The 18,501-nt window shown below is 43.3% G+C and overlaps 1 protein-coding gene across 3 annotated transcripts in view; it reads right to left on the bottom strand.

Annotated features, from left to right (window-relative positions):
• Positions 1-12,762: 12,762 nt before the first annotated feature.
• The window catches only part of ZFAND3 (zinc finger AN1-type containing 3), a 287,184-nt gene continuing 281,445 nt past the window's right edge, over positions 12,763-18,501 (bottom strand). For all 3 annotated transcript variants that reach the window (XM_074311034.1, XM_074311033.1, XM_074311035.1), the window contains one exon: positions 12,763-14,596. In XM_074311034.1, the coding sequence (XP_074167135.1) occupies positions 14,442-14,596 (155 nt within the window). In that variant the 3' untranslated portion in view covers positions 12,763-14,441. The remainder of the gene's footprint in view (positions 14,597-18,501) is intronic.

Consider the following 18,501-nt stretch of genomic DNA (forward strand, 5'->3'; position numbering starts at 1 on the left):
CTGTGACCCAGTTATAAGCATTTCCCATATAGTTCTGCTCTTTTTTCCCTTGCTCTATCCATGTTCATGAGGGTTTCAAATTAGACCTTACTTGGGCTTGCAGATGCAAGCCCTTATGCAATTTATATTTTAAATATAAATATATTTAAAAGGCCCACTGATTTAGCATTAATGGCTAGTTTGTCTCTTCTATGGAAGTCCCTAAGTCCCCCTATAGAGCTACAATAGACAGTGATGACATCTGTGAGGGGAAACACCAGATAGAGCTGAACTTTGGCTATCCTGGTCCTGAGTTTCTTCCTGACCCCAAGGACAGAGAGAGCCTCAGCTCTGACTATAGTACCACCATTCCTGGCCTCCTGAGACACTCAGATCTCCTTGGATCAAATTCTTTCCTCCCTCAAATTCAACCAAAACATAGCTAGGATTTTTTTTCCCCAAAAAGAAACTTCACTGGGTAGTTTTCTTTGGGGGAAAGGGAAACAAAACAGAATAAAAAAGAGCAGACCCTATAAATTTGCTGACCAAACAGAAAACTTATCCCAGGACAACTATAGTCTAGAAAGACAGCTCAGTGTTGAAGCTAAAGAAGCTGGTCACAGTGAAGTCTCCTCAGAAGGACTGGCTCCAATCTATTTAAAACTATCAGCAATTATATTTAATAAGATCAGGGGTGAAACAAGCCTGCCCACTATCATTATTACTATTCAATGCTAGCTTTGGCAATAAGAGAAAAAAAAGAGATTCAAGGAATTAGACTAGGTAATGAGGAAACCAAATTATCACTCTTTGCAGATGATATGATGGTATACTTAGAGAACCCTAGAGAATCAGCTAAAAAGCTGTTAGAAGTAATCCAACTTTAGCAAAATAGCAGGATGCAAAATAAATCATTGGCATGTTTATATATTACAAACAAAATCCAGCATCAAGAGATACAAAGAAATTCCATTTAAAATGACTGTTGATGGGGCAAGTAGGTGGTGCAGTGGATAGAACACCAGCCCTGAAATCAGGAGGACCTGAGTTCAAATCTTCCCTCAGACACTTAATACATCCTAGCTGTGTGACCCTGGGTGAGTCATTTAACCCCAATTGCCTCAGCATAAATAAAATAAAATAATCATTGATAATATATTTGAGAGTCTTCCTGCCTACATGAACATAATTACAAAACGCTTTCTACACAAATAAAGTCAGATCTAAACAATTGGAAAAATATCAAGTGCTCTTAGATAGGCTGAGCAAATATAATAAAAATGACTATTACCTAAACTAATGTAGCTATTTAGTGCTATACCAAATAAACTCCCAAGAAATTATTTTACAGATATAGAAAAAATAACAAAGTTCATTTGGAAGAACAAAGATCAAGAATTTCAAGGGAATTAATGAAAAAATGCAAATGAAGGTGGCCTAGCTATACCAGACCTAAAATTGTATTCTAAAGCAGCAGTCACCAAAACCATAGATCAGTGCAAGAGGTTAGGTTCATAGAACAAAATAGTCAATGACTATAGTATTCTAGTGCTTGACAAAACCCAAAGGCACCAGCCTTTGGGATAAGGACTCACTATTTGACAAAAATTGCTGGGAAAATTGAAAACTAGAATGGCAGAAACTAGGCATTGACCCACACTTAACACCAAGATAAAGTCAAAATGGGCTCATGATCTAGACATAGTGATATTATAAGCAAATTAGAAGAACAAAGGATAATTTACCTCTCAGATCTGGGGAGAAGGAAGAAATTTGTGACTAAAGAATTGGAACTCGTTATTGATCATAAAATGGATAATTTTGATTATATTAAGTTAAAAAGTTTTTATATTCGAGGGTTCTGATAAAGGCCTTATTTCTAAAACATATAGAAAATTGACTCAAATTTATAAAAATTCAAGCCATTCTCCAATTGATAAATGGTCAAAGGATATGAACAATTTTCAGATGAAGAAATTGAAACCATTTCTAGCCATATGAAAAGATGCTCCAAGTCATTATTAATCAGAGAAATGCAAATTAAGACAACTCCAAGATACCACTACACACCTGTCAGATTGGCTAAGATGACAGGAACTAATAATGATGAATGTTGGAGGGGCTGTGGGAAAACTGGGACACTGAAACATCGTTGGTGGAGTTGTGAATGCATCCAGCCATTCTGGAGAGCAATTTGGAACTATGCTCAAAAAGTTATGAAACTCTGTATACCCTTTGACCCAGCAGTGTTACTATTGGGCTTATATCCCAAAGAGATACTGAAGAAAGGAAAGGGACCTGTATGTACAAGAATTTGTGGCAGTCCTCTTTGTAGTGGCCAGAAACTGGAAACTGAGTGGATGCCCATCATTTGGAGAATGCCTGAATAAATTGTGGTATATGAATATTATGGAATATTATTGTTCTGTAAGAAATGACCAATGAGATAATTTCAGAGAGGTCTGGAGAGACCTACATGAAAGTGAGATGAGCACAACCAGGAGATCATTGTACACAGCAACAAGAAGACATTAATACAAGGATCAATTCTGATGGGCGTGGCTTTTCTCAACAATTCGATGATTCAGACCAGTTCCAATTGTTCAATGATGAAGACAGCCATCTACACCCAGAGAGAGAACTTCGGGAACTGAGTGTGGAACACAACATAGCATTTGCACTCTTTTTGTATTTACATTTTTTTGCCTTTTTGATTTGATTTTTCTTGTGTAGCAAGATGATTGTATAAATATGTATGTATATATTGGATTTAACATATAATTCTACCATATTTAACATAAAACAGATTTGATTTTAACGGAGGCCTGTCTCTCACATACACTTACCAGTTTAGCCATTTCAGCTCTGGGATCCCCTGGACAATCCTCCAACATGATCAAATAAAAAGCAGCCATTGATTTACATGGGTAAAGGAACTTCCTTACTGGGGGGTTCTTATATGAGTGAAATCACTGAAGGAAAGAAAGAAAGCAAAAAAAGGAGGGAAGAAGGGAGAGAGAAAGGAGAGGAGAGAGGGAGAAAGGAAGGTAGAAAGGGAAGAAAGAAAGCAAAGATAGGGAGGGAAGCAAAGGAAGAAGACAAAGAAGGGAGGAGGGAAGGAAAGGGGAGTGAGGAAGGGAAGAAGGGAAGCAAAAGGGAAAAAGGAAGGAAGTGAGGGAGAGAGAAAGGAAGAAAGAAAGAAGAGATGAAGGAAGGAGAGTAATGGCATCCAGTAACTCCAAGGTAAATGAAAATCCAGATTTTTTTTCCCATCTGAATTTATAGACCTCCCCCCTTGAAATCTGCCTATGGGCCCATGGTGAAGACTCCTTACACTAAGCTTTTGTTGCTTTTTAAAGGGATGCCGCTGGTTCTCACCTCTTTGGTAGAACAGAGATGACTGATAATCCTTTGGTCCAAGTAAAATGAGCATTTCTGTCCTGCTTCAGATTACCACTTCCTTACCTCTTTCCACTTCTCAAGGTTCTCTTCAGTAACTTCTTTTGAGCCCCTTCATCCCCTCTCCTCAAACTAATATCCAAGAAGTGATCATTCCAGAATCCTACTGTAGTTAAAACTTCTACATCCAAAGACCCAAGTTTCTGTAGAAGGACACAGATGAAATAATGTGACACACCCCAAAGTGAGCCTTATGGCCGTCTCTAAGACAGGACAGGAAAGTTGTAGGTCCTTTGTAGTTGAGTATTTATAGTGCTCAGAATTACTTGGTTGTTCACAATTATTTCAAATAACATTACTTTTAGGGTAAACAGTCTACTGTATATGCATCATTCATTCTTCATTATTTCATGCAATGAAATAATGCAAGTCTTCCCCCCCCTTCCTGAGGCAATTGGGGTTAAGTGACTTGCCCAGGGTCACACAGCTGGGAAGTGTGAAGTGTGTGAGATCCACCTTGATGCCCCTACATGTTTTTCTGCTGCTCATCATTTTTTACAGCACAATTGTATTCTATCACAATCTTATACCACAACTTATTCAACCATTCCCAATTTAATTTCCGATCCTTTGCTACCACAAAAAGCTGTTATAAATATTTTAGAATATGCTCTTTTCCTTTTTTTCCCTGACCACCTTAGGAAGCAGACTTACTAGTGGTGTTGATAGGTCAAAAGACACACATAGTTTTATAACTCTTTGGCCATAATTCTGGATTGCTCTCCAAAATGTTCTACCAGTAGTGTATTAATGTCCCAATTTTTCCATATCCCCTCCAATATTTGTCATTTAACCAATCTAATAGATGTTTTTGTTTGCATTTCTCTGATCAGTAATTCATGTGACTATACATAATTTTGATTTCTTCATCAAGAAAATTGCCTGTTAATATCTTTTAACCATTCTTCAATTAGGGATCAAATATTTTTTAACATATTTAAAAAACATTTTATAAAACAAAGTTTATATAAATATAAAATATTTTTGAAAATCTTAAGACATACTTTTTAAAAAAAAATCATGTTAACTTTTTCCTAATAGTTCATTTTCATCTTCTTTAGCGATAAAAACATAAAGTTATATAAATATAAATATAAAAATATTTTTAAAATTATAAAACACTTTTTAAAAATCATGTTAACTACAGACAAGTTTTCCCTAATAGTTCCTTTCCATCTTCTTTATCGATAAGTATTGTTCTCAACTGACTTCTCTATTCTTACCTTTCCAGCTTTTTTTTTTTTTTTTTTTTTTTGGATTATCTAAATCTTGTGGTTGACCCCAAAGTTTTATTAGTAAACATAAAATCTTCCTTTTTTCCATAACTACTCTTTCTTGAATCCTCTCTCCCCCTTTCCTTCTGTTCTCATTTTTTGGGGGGAAGGAGATACGTTGAGTGTCCCCTCATCTTCATCTCACTTTTGCCCTCACTACTGGAAAAGGGAAAAAAAATTCTTATAACAAATGTACATGGACAGGCAAAACAAATCTCCACAATGATTGTGCTAAAATGTTATATTCTGCATCTTGAATCCATCACCTCCATCATGAGACAGATATTAGGTTTTATCACTTGAGCCTCTGAGATTCATGAGAACCATTTTATTGATTAAAGGAGTTCTTGAGGCATTCAAAATTGTTTGCATCTGGCTATGATTGTAGCTAATAAGCTACACATGCAGATGAGAAAACTGAGGTCAAGCAAGGTTAAAAGATCTCTAGCCCAGTGACGGCTCCTGTTCTTCTTGTCTGATCCTGGTGCCCCGTTAGAGCCTCCGGCTGAGGGTGGCTCCTGGAGAAGAGCCGGTGATTTATACCATTCACGGGGAGAATGGCTGAGTCAGGATTTAGGAAGCCTGAGCTTGAATTATGGCTCTGACCCGCACAACTAAGGGTTAGGACCACATGACCTAGAGGCATCTCTTTCAGCTCCAGATCTGTGACTGGCCTCCCCAGTAACAAGTAACAAGAGTGCTGGGAGGAGAATCCAGAAGACAGGAATTCAAATCCAGCCTCAGGCACTAAACTGGCTCTCGGTAAGATCCTGAGCCAGTCATTTAATCTGTGTGCCTCAGTTTCTTTAGCTTCGTGAGGTGCTGCGTTATGGGGAGGGGCAGAGCTGAGACCCACTCAGGGAGAGCAAATGACTCGACCGCTATTACTCGCAGTTTCTGGTGGATGGAAGCTCAGGCCTCCGCACTCCCAGCTCCCCCACGCCAGCCTCCCTCAGCCAACCCCCCCCTCCCCGCCTCCCGTCTTCCTCCTCAGCCCAGCCCTAAATGCTGGAACCCGGACCCCGGGCTTGGAGGAAGACGGCGGAGAGGCTTCCCTAGTCCATTAAACTTAACGAGGCATTTTATCACCGGGCTGGCCGTTAAGTTATCGCTGCGTTGCCGAGATGTGTTAACATAATTGATGTCAGTCGCAGGGTCTAAGAAATGTCTTGTTTGCTAACAGTTTAATCGTCGGAACATAGGAGACACGTCCCCGGATGTAATTTTAATGTCCAAGAGGCCGGTACCCACAGATGCCCTCGGCCAGCTCCTCTCCCTCCTTCCAGACATGGGGGACGGGGGGGGGGCGGGTCCCGGGGGGCGCAGGAGGGTCCGCACGCAGCTGGGAGCTGTGCTTCCAGTGTCTGTTACTCTTCCCCTGGCACTGCCCTCCCTCTCCCTCCCGAGAGTCGGAGGTTAGCCCCGGCAGAGTCCAGGGGAGCCCCCGGAGGCGGCCGTTCTGTGCCGGTGCCAGTGGCTGCGCGCAGCCCAGGGCTCTGTCAGGCCGCCGTCCGGCCGGGGCAGGGAGGGATGCCGACTTCCACGCGGTGCCCCGGAGCCCAGCTGCACTCCAGGAAACCCCGGGAAGAAGGGTGTTAGCTTCCCCGGAAATGAGAGGAGGGGGAGGCGTCCTCACGGCAGTGGGCCCCAGCCTCAGCTCGGAGGCGGCCGACTCAGGCAGCCACGGCCTTATCCACTGCTTGCTCCAGGTGCTCCCCTGGACCCACTGACATTCGCCCTTCCCCCTGCCCTTGGCAAAATGCCCATATTCAGAAATAAAGTAATTGATTATGATTCAATTAGTCCTTAAGAAACTCTCGGCCTTTTGGCCCAGAAGGACTGAGCAGCCGGAATTCCCGTTAGTTGTAGAATTGGCTTTTCCTCCTGATGTCTCTGCTCCTGGGAGAGAGCTGCCCCCTAAGGTGCTCGCTTCCCTCTCTGGACCTTAGGTTCTTTCTGGGTAAAAAGGCGTTGGAACAAAACTACGGAACTTGAAAGGCCAGGAAATTAAAATGACCAAGTTTAGGTAGGAGAAAACACTTCCCGGCGGAGGAAGGAGGATGGGTGTATTTTCCCGACTGAGGTCTTAGTTGATTTTGCTAGTCCCCCCACCCCCATGCTCTTTTTATTCTTTATTTGGGGAGTAGCTCTTACGGAGGGGAAAAGAATAATTGTATATAATTGTATTTTGTTTGATCTACAAACAAAAAATATCAGATTAGGAAAAAGCGGTCCCTTTCAGCGTGGAGTCGGTGGTCCTGGGTTTCCTGGACTAGTTTCCGGGAAGGGCTGTCTGGCTCACTGCACCCCTTCTTCTGCCTCTTTCCCGTTCCCCATCCCCGCCCGTTGTACCTTCCCCTCCCGCAGCCTCATTCCGGGAGCCCCCGGGGTCCAGCTCCGAGTCGGAGGCCACATTAAGAGCTGATTCTGTCCTCAGGCCTGCGAGCACGCACGTGGCCGGGAGGAGGGGGCCGGGGTCCTCTCTGATTGCTCTGAGTGATTCAGCCGCACGCACCCTATCTGGTCCGGGGGCCGCCCTCGGCCCGAGCACGGCGCGCGCGGCGGGAGGCTGCGTCTGCGAGCCGAGCTCTGTGGCTGACACAGCTTCTCCCCCGGCAGAATCGGGGATCCTTGTTAGCCCGGCCGCGGGAGCTCCGGGCAAACTGATGGCTTTGCCGCCGGGAACATCTGAGCCTTGGCCGAGGGCACCGGGCCGGTTTGGAAGCTCCGGGCAGGACGAACAGCGGGAGCATCAAGCGCTCCATCCTCCCTTCGTCGACCCTCCCCTGCCTCCTGCAGTTCTGAACCAACTGACCTCAGACTCGTCGTTGCAATGGCCCGGGAAGCGAAGTCAGGGAGTCCCTGAGCAGGGCGGCCACAGCCCCAAGCCTGTCTCTCACCCAGAAGCCGGTTAGGACAGTGGGCATGGTTTTGGCAGAGGTTCAGGAGCAGGGGAGAGACGGGGAGAGCCCGAGCTTGTATGGGCGGCGGAGTGGGAAAAGGTCCCTTCGACCTCCGCCTTTTTTTAGGTGAAGATAGATAAAACAATTTTCTGTCAGCAGCTTGGCGGGGCAGACCCCAGGCACGCCTCCACTCAGACCAAAAGATCTGGGTGGCAATTTGCAAAGGAAGCCAATTTTCATATGACCACGTCCTTCCTCCGGGCCTCTGTTCTCCCACCTGCCCTTGAGGGGCACCCCCAACAATCCCACTATTGGTTGCCCAATAGCTAACTCTGCAATGGCTGCTGCCAATCGGTCATTCCTACCCTTTCCACATGGCGACAGGAGGTCTGGGTTTGGAGCAGGGTTTTTTGGGGGGAGGGGCAGAGAATGATCTAAGTAGAGAACTGGAAGCAGTTGGACTAGACCTCAAACTAGTTCTCAAACTACAGTGGGGGCCAGATGCACCATTGAGGACGTTTATCCCGCCACCCGGTTATGGCAAATGGGCTGAGGGGCGGAGACAGAGTGTGAGCTTTTGTTTTTACTATAGTCCGGCACTCCAACAGTCTGAGGGATAGTGAACTGGCCCCCTATTTAAAAAGTTTGAGGACCGCTGGACTAGATATGAACCTAAATTTTGCGTGTTAGTGATTCTTTGCCACTGGAGTAAGGTCACAACAGAAGGATATAAGCTCTAAGAGCTTTCTCATGTTTGGGCCCAACCATCACTAGCAGAAGGGGTCTTTGCAAGGACCTTTCTATTGCATCTTCATGAGGGGACTGGGCATCCAGTTGGTGTGGTGCCTCTTCCCAACACTTAATACACCTGAAGGGAAGATGGTAACTTTCAGGTCTGTTCCGCAGTGGAGGCGGCTGGCTACCCTCCCCACTTTTGGATTCCCATTGAAGCAAGAATCCCATGGCGAAATCTAGGCTGGGCCCGGGGCCTGGGGGCAGGGACTTGAGAGACCAAAGAGAGAAGGATCTAGAGGGTCTAGGATGATCACACCTTCAGCCCCAGGGGAAAGCAGTACGGAGACCTTGGTTTTCAAATTCTGGCTCACTCATTCATTCAACAAACATTTATTATAAGTGCCTGTGAGAGAGGCACTGTGCTAGGCTCTGGAGATACAAAGACAAAAATGAAACAGTCCCTGCCCTCAAGGAGCTTACATTCTAGTGGAAGGAAACAACATGTACACAGATAATACAAAATATATATATACAAAGTAAATACAGAGCAATTTCAGTTGGGAGTGTGGGGAAGTAGGGTCAGGAAAGGAAGGCCTCTTGTAGGAGGTGGCACTTGAGCTAGGCCTTGAAGGAAGCTAGGGATTCTAAAACGGAGAACATTCCAGGCACAGTGGCCAGAGACAGCAGGTCATGGCTAGGGAACAGCAAAGTTGGCCAGTCGGACTGAAATGTAGTCGATGAGGGGGATGCCATGTGAAATAACTGTAAATGGATTTATAAATGCCAAATGGTCAAGTTTGCATTTTGTCCTAGAAACAATAGGGGGTCACTGACACTGAGGGGAGTGACACAGTCAGACCTGTGCTTTGAGAATATCAATTTGGCAGCTATATGATAGACTTGGAGTGCAGGCCCACAGACCCCTTAAAAGGCAATTTTGGCAGTTCAGGTGATGATGAAAGCCTGAACTGAGGTGGTGGCTGTGCGTGTTGAGAAGGACTCAGATGTGTGACATGTGGAGGTAGAAAGGACAAGATTTGGCAGCTGGTCAGATACGTGGGATAGAGAGTGGAGGGTGAGGTTACAAACCTGAGCAATATGGAAGGAGTTATGTTCTTGACAGAAATGAAGAAATCAGGAAGTTGAGCTTAGGGGAAAATATGAGTTCCATTTTGGACTGAGTTTGAGAGGCCAATGGGGCGTTCGGCCAGAGAGGTCGGACAGATATTTGATGCAAGACTAGAGCTTGGGAGATAAGTGAGAGCTGGAGAGAATCTGCATAGAGAAGACAGATCCCTTGGGAGCAGAGATCGCCATTAAGAGTCGTAAAAGTTGACTTTTATATAGTGTTTTAGGCTTTGCAAAGTGCTTTACATACATTATTTTTACTTGACCCTCAATCTGGTAAGTTAAGTGCTATCATTATTCCCATTTTACAGATATAGAAGCAGGCTCAGAAAGGTTATTAAATGACACGCACATTGTCACACATCTAATGTTAAAAAGTAGAATCGAATCCAGTTCTCTCCTGTCTTCAGGTTCTGGCACTTTCTCCCATCTAATCATGCTTACCTCACCCTTGAGACAACCCAAGATGAGAAAGGCTGGTGGACATTAGGTACCAGACTAAATCAGGAGAGAGCAATGACATGAAAACCCAAGGAAGGTGGGGACTGGGACCATTTCTGACGAAGATCAAGTCCCAACCTCTCTGAACTCATTTCGTGTATAAAAGGGAAATCAGTAATATAATACCTGCCCTCCTTTTGAAGACCCCTACCTACCAAGGGTTTGAGGATGCTTTGTAAATTTTAATTTCAGGGGTGGGGATGGGGAAGGAGGAATGAAAAATTTCTCCCTAGGTAAAAACCCTGATCCTTCTCACCCCAAGTAAAGCCAAGTCCTCATGATCCTCACTCTGGGGCTGGAAGGCAGTTCCCTGATACACTGATTTGTGACAGCACTCTTAATTGGGCTACACTAGGATAGAGATAAGGCATAGGGAATGACTGACAGAAAAGCATTTATTAAGCCCTTACTATGTGCAAAGCACTTTGCTAAGTACTTTGGATACAAATAGAAAAGGGACAGTCCTGCCGACTTCACCACTCCCTGGGGCCTCAAGGACCCAGGGATTTCTGGAATCATGTTCATTACAGTTAATTAAAATGAAGATATTGTGAAGAATGAGGCAGAAGACTGGCCTGGGAGCCAGGAAACCTGGTCCTAGTCCTGGATCTGTCAGGAACTTGCACTGCAAGTTTGGCCAAGCTAATTCTGCTGAGTCTTGTGAAATGATTGTTTCACTAAGCTCCTTTCTGGATGGAGAAACTGGGGTCTTTACCATTTTTGAAGTTAATCAAGTGTCTGATGTGTGGATTTCTATTGCCCATCCGGAAATCTGGTGTGCTGATACGGGTTAAATTGACGGCTCTGCCATGACCAGTTTTGAATCAAGGAGCTATATAGTTCTCTGAGACAGAAACCTGTTGCTCAGCACAGGGATGCAGAGGAGAACCACAGGCTAAATCCTTCTTGACGCAGATGGAGATAATGTCACAGATGGAGACTTCTCCCCAGGGCCTACAGATGAGCTCAAGTCAAGGGGGCAACCAGAATCCCCAGGAGTGCTCGGGGCTGTAGGCCAAGGAAATGAATGCAGACAGAGGAGTTGGGTGAGGGTGAAGGTGCAGAGGGTATGACTTGTTTCTCTATGTCATTACCCAAAGTTGGTTTTGGCTCAGAGGCAGGTCACAATCCTGAGATTTGGTGAGAAAGAATAGGGGAAAAAAATGGCCCATCATACCCCTCCACCCCCCACTTTAGCAGCTGAATCCTTCACTAACTTACTCCTCCCACTACCTAAAGCGCAGAAAAGCAAGAGCCCCACATAAAATAAAACTTCAGGTTGGGCACTGAACTAGGCCAAATGGATACGGAGAGGATGTTGCCAGCCTATGCTGCAGAGCAGAGACTTGGGGCTGTAGGGAGACTTGGGTAGTGGAGGACACTCCCGGATCTGAATCCAAGGCAGTGCTGGCAGCAACTCCACTGTCCCAGGCCCCTCCTCCAAGGGCACATCATCCCCACCAGGGCTTGCATCCTGGGACTACTCTTATATAAGTATTTTCTGTCTTCTAAGATGTAACAGGGGTGTCCTTCCACAGTGGGGGTGGAACAGAGAGAGTTCACAGCTCAAACAACATTAAGCACTGATCTAAGAAAACTTATTTTCTGCTTTGTCTTCTGGACCAGACCCCTCCCAGCAGATAGCCAGGCACATATTTGTGTGACTAGGAGATCTAGTGGGAAATGAGATCTCATCATTCACAAGTGAAAATAATTCTAACAAGTCTCCGCATTTTCAAATTTCTATGCCAACTAAGTGTAGAGAATATGGGCTCTCTCTGAGCTCGGTATAAAACTTGAGATCAGAACTCGGGTGGGGACAGGCACCAGACTACATCCCATCATACCCACCACCATCACAGAGCCTGGGCTGCTGGACATCTGGGCAGTTCTGAATAATGAAGGAGCTCTCAGATGGCAGGGACAAAATGTCAGTGGTGTTAAGTCACCACTGAGTCAATTTACCAAGATCAGATCATCCTTCAGAAAATTTAGAGCCAGATACACCTACTACAAAGGACATTTTTGCAACTGGTGACCAGGGGATAAGAAGTTCTTGGCAGAACAAAAAGCCTTTGCCTTGGTATGGGTTCTGTGATTTGCAGTTCCCCAGATGGCCCCTAGTAGGCCTGGGACCAGACCAGAGAACTGGTGAAATAGAGAGGAATTCAAACTTTAATCTGATTGGTTTAATGGGTATTTTTTTTTTAACCAGGAGGAAAAAAAAGGAATAAAGTTACAAGATTATTTTAATATTTTCACAATGTTAAACTAAAACGGAGTTCTAGGCTACGTGTGTTAAGTAAATCTAGAACACAAAAGGGTTAAATAAAATTTTGTTTCCTTTTAAAGTTACAAGAATTTAAGCTTTCCTTACATTTAACAAACTTCATAGAACAAATACCTCGGAGGAACTACCTCTTTCCCCGGACCCAACTTGACTGTCAATAGAATAAACATTGTCCATAATGCACTAGGGCCTATTTGCCAAGGCAGCATCTCCCCTGTGCCACCCTAAGCCTGTAGCGCCCAGGAGTGACCAAGTGGGCACAGGAAAGGGCAGTGGATGGAGGTCTAGGGAGGCAATGGAGAGCTCAGGTCCCGCATCCCCAGAGTGACACGAACGGGATGCTGCTGTAGATAAGTTTAGTGGACAGTGTGCACTGAGGCTGTTTTAGAACAATGGTAGGTACGGGGACCACACAACCAGGTCTCCTCCTTCTCAATTGAAGAACCGATACTGTTATTATGAAAAAATTAAGGTTGAAGATTTTTATAGTGGATTTTCTTTTTTTCTTTTTTTTGAGGGGGGCGCAAAGGAAGAAGGGGAAAGAGCATTATTTCCTATTTCCCCACAGACTTTGGATTAAGAAATATTTCTAATTCCTAGGTCTTTCAATGTAGTTGATTTGCAAATGTATCACTGGCCTCTTGTTTTTTAAAATCTAAGTTGCTGGGGTAAACTACTTTAGTAGTCTAAGTGTAGGGAGACCCAAAGTGGCCTCCTTAGGCCCTCTTATTGTCCACAAGATTGAAACGGTTTTCAAATTATATCATTTTTTCCTTGCTCAGTATTTCAAGTTCCAGTTGATCCTAATCTCTCTTTTTTCTCTCCACCCATTCATTCCCAGTCCTCATTCCCATTCCCTCTCCTCCCCTCCCCATTTCTGTTACAGTACCTGGTTGATAATTTTCTTGCAAGTCAGGGAAAACAAGCCAATTCCCTGCTTCCCTTTTTTGCCCATCTAGTCCTATCCCACCCAGCCTTGGCCTATGCAATGAAACTCAATGAAACTTCACAGTGCTCACCTTAGGAGATGTGACAGGACCCTTTTGCAATTTAGGACCTACAAGTGTGCTCAAACTGGCTACAAGAGTTGCTATCAGGAGATCCAAAATCTCCTGATTCTAAGTAACATGTAGTATTCTCCTACTAGGAGGCTGCATAGATTCAGGTGATGAACCTATATGACTATCTTGGTAACACTTTGAAGATGAAGAGACAACCTGTGAGGGCAGCTGCTGCTCCTTCATTGTTCTCCAACACTGTTCCTGACTTCTGTTTGCTATGAAATATGTCTCCCCTTCCACCCTACCTCCCCCTGCCCCCAGCCATACCCATGGCTGCTGTGCTGTGATTTAGCCTTTCTGAATCAATTCTCAGGTATCCACACTGAGCAAATCGTAAATAAGAAGTCAGTCAGGTTTCAGTTTCCCTGGTCCAATAGAAAGTCTATAGATCCTAGGTAGAAAAATGTATTTTGTAGACTAGTCTGGGGGCTAATATTTAAAGCAAAGCTCTCTTTTTTTCTCTTCAAGTGGCAAGACAGATTTTCCATGCTAAGTCTGGTATAAAAGTTTTCACCCTCCTCCCTCTGCCCCCACACTTTCCCAGCCTCCTGGGAAGTTCCCCTGGAGGCCACGCCAGCCTCTAGCCCTCCGGTCACCTGAGCAGCCCAGGCATGAAGGGCCAATCAGGAGCCCTGGCTTCTAAGTGGCCAGGATTAAGGACAAGTGAAGAGGTGAAAAGGCTGTACATTAAACACAGAGTTTCTGGCAAGGCCATGTGCGTCTCAGGAACTGTTTTAAACACCAGCTTCTACTCCTCTATTTACTTAAAAGTCTTCGTCTGGACCATTTTCAGCTTAAGGCTTTTTATAAGTTTTGACTCCAGCAATGACATCTGCTTATTTTGTTTTAAATCCACTAGCCATGCTCAAAAAAAAATATTCTTCATGTTTTAATTTTATACAGTGGCTAGCAGGCACCTTCGTAACCAGCCAGAAATCAATTTCAACCACCATCAACCCCTAAACTACAGTACCAGGACGGCTGGCTAAAGAAAGGAAACGGATTGGCTGTAGTCTGAAACGTGCCCAGTACAAGGTGTCTGGCTGACTCTGTCCTAAATAAGGCTAACATTAGTGAACTAAGAACAGGGTTTGGCTGCCAAGCTTCGCACTCAGGAGCAGCCCTCCCCAATGCGCTGGCAGGATCTCCCCACTTTCCGGTCCAGTTTCACCATTTTCAGGATGGCTTCCTCACGGCCGCGGCCCATGTGGTCAAACGTACAGTCGTGCTGCTCAGGGAGGCGGTGTAACATACAAAATACATAACCTGTAGAGAAGGAGAGTTGGAAACAGGCTATTAACGACTTATTCAACCTGGAAATCCTGCTGTGATCCTGAGTACTGGGGACAGGAGAGTGTATGTGTGTGTATATGTGTCATAGTCCGATTTCCTGAAATTATCTGATTTCACAATGACCTCTCACCTTTATGGTTGCCCAAGCCCATCAGAGTTCTGAAGGTAGGGGCAGCTAGGTGGCGCAGTGGATAGAGCACCAGCCCTGAATTCAGGAGGACCTGAGTTCAAATCTGGTCTCAGACACTTAACACTTCCTAGCTGTGTGACCCTGGGCAAATCACTTAACCCCAGCCTCAGGGAAAAAAAAAAAAAAAGTTCTAAAGGTGTAAGGAGCCCAAGGTGCCACTAAAGTGAGATGGGAAATGTATAAGCCCTAAACCTCAGTGCCCCCAGAGGTCAGCTCAGCGTTTTCTCTGACACAGGGGAGATATATAAAATCTGTCACAAGACACACCATCTACCATAGGACATACTATCTCTAGATAGCAGAAGAGGAAAAGGAATAAACACATACTTATATAATTGCTCAAATTACATTTTGCCTTCTACATAGTAAGGGCTTAAGGGATGTTGAGAATAATGAAATTGCAACTGAGTAAGATGCTTCATAAGAAAAAGGATTATTTTGAAGTACTAGAAAAAAGTATTACGAATAAATACAGAAGGAAAAACCATTCCCAAGAGCTAAGATAGCTTCAATCATCTGCTTAAAAGAACACACAGCCCTCAAATACCACCTTGCAAGAGGAAGTGGTCATGCTTTGGACCTACAGTCAAAGCAGACACTAAAAGCCCTATTATTCCCAAAGGGGTGGGGCAAGGGAGACAAAGGGGAAGGATGGTCCTATATGGTGTATTTGTATGGGAAAGGAAGAAGAATAGGGAGAGGGACAGTTAATCTAGCATGATAGAAAGAAATTGGTAGTTGGAAGAGGAGCCACCTGAAAAAAGATGATTAAAGATGAAACACCTTCCAGAAAAAGGTGAGTACCCCTACAATAAGGAATCAAGTCATATTAAAAGACAGCCAAACGACAAAAGAAAAAATGTTTCCCCTAGGATTGCAGTTCTCAGTTCTTCATTTTTCTGGGCAGGAGTAAATTTAGTCCCAGGAAGCCTTAGCGGGGGAGTTTTTTGGACAAGAGTATATATCTTCACCATTTCAACCTCCTGGCAATGTTCCCAAAACCAAGTTAAAACTGTACACAGCAACACCAAGATTATGTGATGATCAACTGTGATGGACGTGGCTCTTTTCAACAATGAGGTGATTCAGGCCAATTCCAATAGACTTGTAATAGAGAGCACCATCTATATATCCAGAGACCAAATGTGGATCACAATATCATATTTTCACCTTTTTGGTTGTTTTTGTCTGTCGTTTTCCCCTCCTTTTGATCTGATTTTCCTTGTGCAGTATTATAAACACAGAAATATATTTAGAAGAATTGAACATGTTTAACCTATATTGGATTATTTGCTATCTAGGGGAGGGGAGAAAGTGAGGAAGGAGAAAATTTTGGAACACAAGATTTTGCAAGCATGAATGTGGGAAACTATCTTTGCATGTATTTTGAAAAAAAAAAAAAAAGCTCATTTTTATTTTTTAAAAAAAAGTCTAAACTGCTTAGCTTAATATTTATAGCAATCACCTATTTCAATAACCTTCTCTCATATTTCTTCTAGCTTGTGTATTCTATCTAGTCAAAAAGAAAAACCATGTCTCCTCTGGTCTTGACACAATCTCCTTACTCCATATTCCTCACCCAATACAGTTCCTGCCTATATTTACACTGTTCTTAATATAATCAAATGCTATTCCTTCTGTAAAATTTTCCATGACCTGACTTTCCCCCTCAAATGAGTATTTTTTATTCTTCCTACACATTTATTATATTCTAACAAGCACTATATCATTATTTAAGTGGGTCTATTTCACTTTCCTTAAATTATGAACTCAGTGAAGACAGGGACTGCTGTCAAATGAATATTAATACCCCACGAAAACTTAAAGATCGTGTTCTATGTGTGCTGAAGTGTTAAATAGCATGGGGACATCCCAAAAAAACCTGGGACTGATCTCTACCTGTTTATATAGACCACCTACCTCAGTTTTTTCAAACCTGAACTACGTTTGTATATCGAGAGAAGTGATCAACGCCAGCTCTGACATCAGTTTTACCCAAAACATTATTAACTTGATATTCTAGAAGAGAAGGGTGATGTGTTTGCCTCCAAACAAGAGACTGGTTTTAGGGAAAAGATGAAATTTTTATCTCAAGAAACAAGAGTTCCCACTTGGTCTCAAAGCAAAGTGAAGATTAATAAGTTTATATGGTATATTTACTGATAAGTTCATTACTTGAAGATGTTAAGATACCAGTTGTCTTTATTTGAAAGGATTCCACTGTGGAAGCATGACAATCTTGATATGCCCACTCCATCTAACAAGCAAAATAATCTTTGACTGCATATCTTTGACAGTCTGCTCAGGGGTTCAAAGGACTGGCAGGCAGGGGAGAGAGAAAAGTGTTCCAAGTGGAAGGTGGTATTGGGTACTATTTTTGTCACTAGCTAGTGGACTTTTTCTTGTGCTTCAAAGATCAGAGAAAAGAGCACCTGTCCCATTTTCCTCTTCTCTCCCTTCTTTAGGAGAGCAAGTGAACTGAGTATAAAAAAGTCCCAGAGTCCCTCCTCTCCTTTGATGAATTGTGCTAGGTTAATAACATCAGGAAATAGATTGCAATGGGAATTAAGCCTGGCTCTTGGCTGGGCTTAATACCTTATTAGTCAAGGGTAGGCTGAGGGAGAAAAAGGGTGTAAGGTCTTGTCCTTCCTGGACTAATTCTTCACTTCCTTTTCCTTCCCCAAGCTCACTGTCCTTTCCTATCACCAATCTCAAAGCTGGCTGCTGACTTCCCACACTGGAAGGATAGACATCACATCCAAGAGGAAAAAAGGCTGGCTACCTTAATAAAGAGTTCTCACTCCTTTACAAAAGCAATGATCAGAACACTGAAGCCACCATGGACTTACCCCCAGCCCCTTAGCCACTATAAACTCTGATGACTGCAGCTCCAGGATGTTCTATGCCAAAGGACTATGCTTCCCTGAAAATACACCTACTCTTCCACACTCTGGGGTCTGCTTTTTAAAAGAGGCAAAAACAAGATAGGTTATCATAGCAGAACTGGTGACAATTAAAATAAATGGCATTGCCATTCACTAGTAAAAAGTCCAGAGAAGTTTTAGAAAGTTAACTTCCCATCAAGACATAGCACCGAGGTTATGAGATAGCATAAATTAAACTCAATTCCCTGTTCTATCAGGATTATTCACTGAAAGTAAGTTACATCATGGCAACAAGAAGATTATATGATGCACAAGAAGATTACACAATGATCAATTCTGATAGATGTGGCTCTTCTAACAATGGAATGATTCAGGCTAGTTCCAATGATCTTGTGATGAAGAGAGCCATCTATACCAAGAGAGAGGACTGTGGGAACTCAGTATGGACCACAACATAGCATTCTCACTCTTTTTGTTATTGTTTCCTTGCATTTTATTTTCTCTCATTTTTTCCCCTTTTTGATCTGATTTTTTTTGTGCAACATGATATTTGTATAAATATGTATGTATATATTCGATTTAACATATATTGGATTACTTGCCATTTGGGAAGGGGATAGAGGGAAAAAAATTGGAAGACAAGATTTTGCAAGGTCAATGTTGAGAAATCATCCATGCATATGTTTAGAGAATAAAAAGCTTTAATTTAAAAAAAGAAAAGCAAGCTACATCCTGGAACTTGTCCCAAATGCTGAGTGTGTATTATTGGTTGGAGATAGTCAGTGGCTAAATACATTTTCACA

Source organism: Sminthopsis crassicaudata, chromosome 4 (assembly GCF_048593235.1).
Source record: "Sminthopsis crassicaudata isolate SCR6 chromosome 4, ASM4859323v1, whole genome shotgun sequence".
Taxonomy (NCBI): domain Eukaryota; kingdom Metazoa; phylum Chordata; class Mammalia; order Dasyuromorphia; family Dasyuridae; genus Sminthopsis; species Sminthopsis crassicaudata.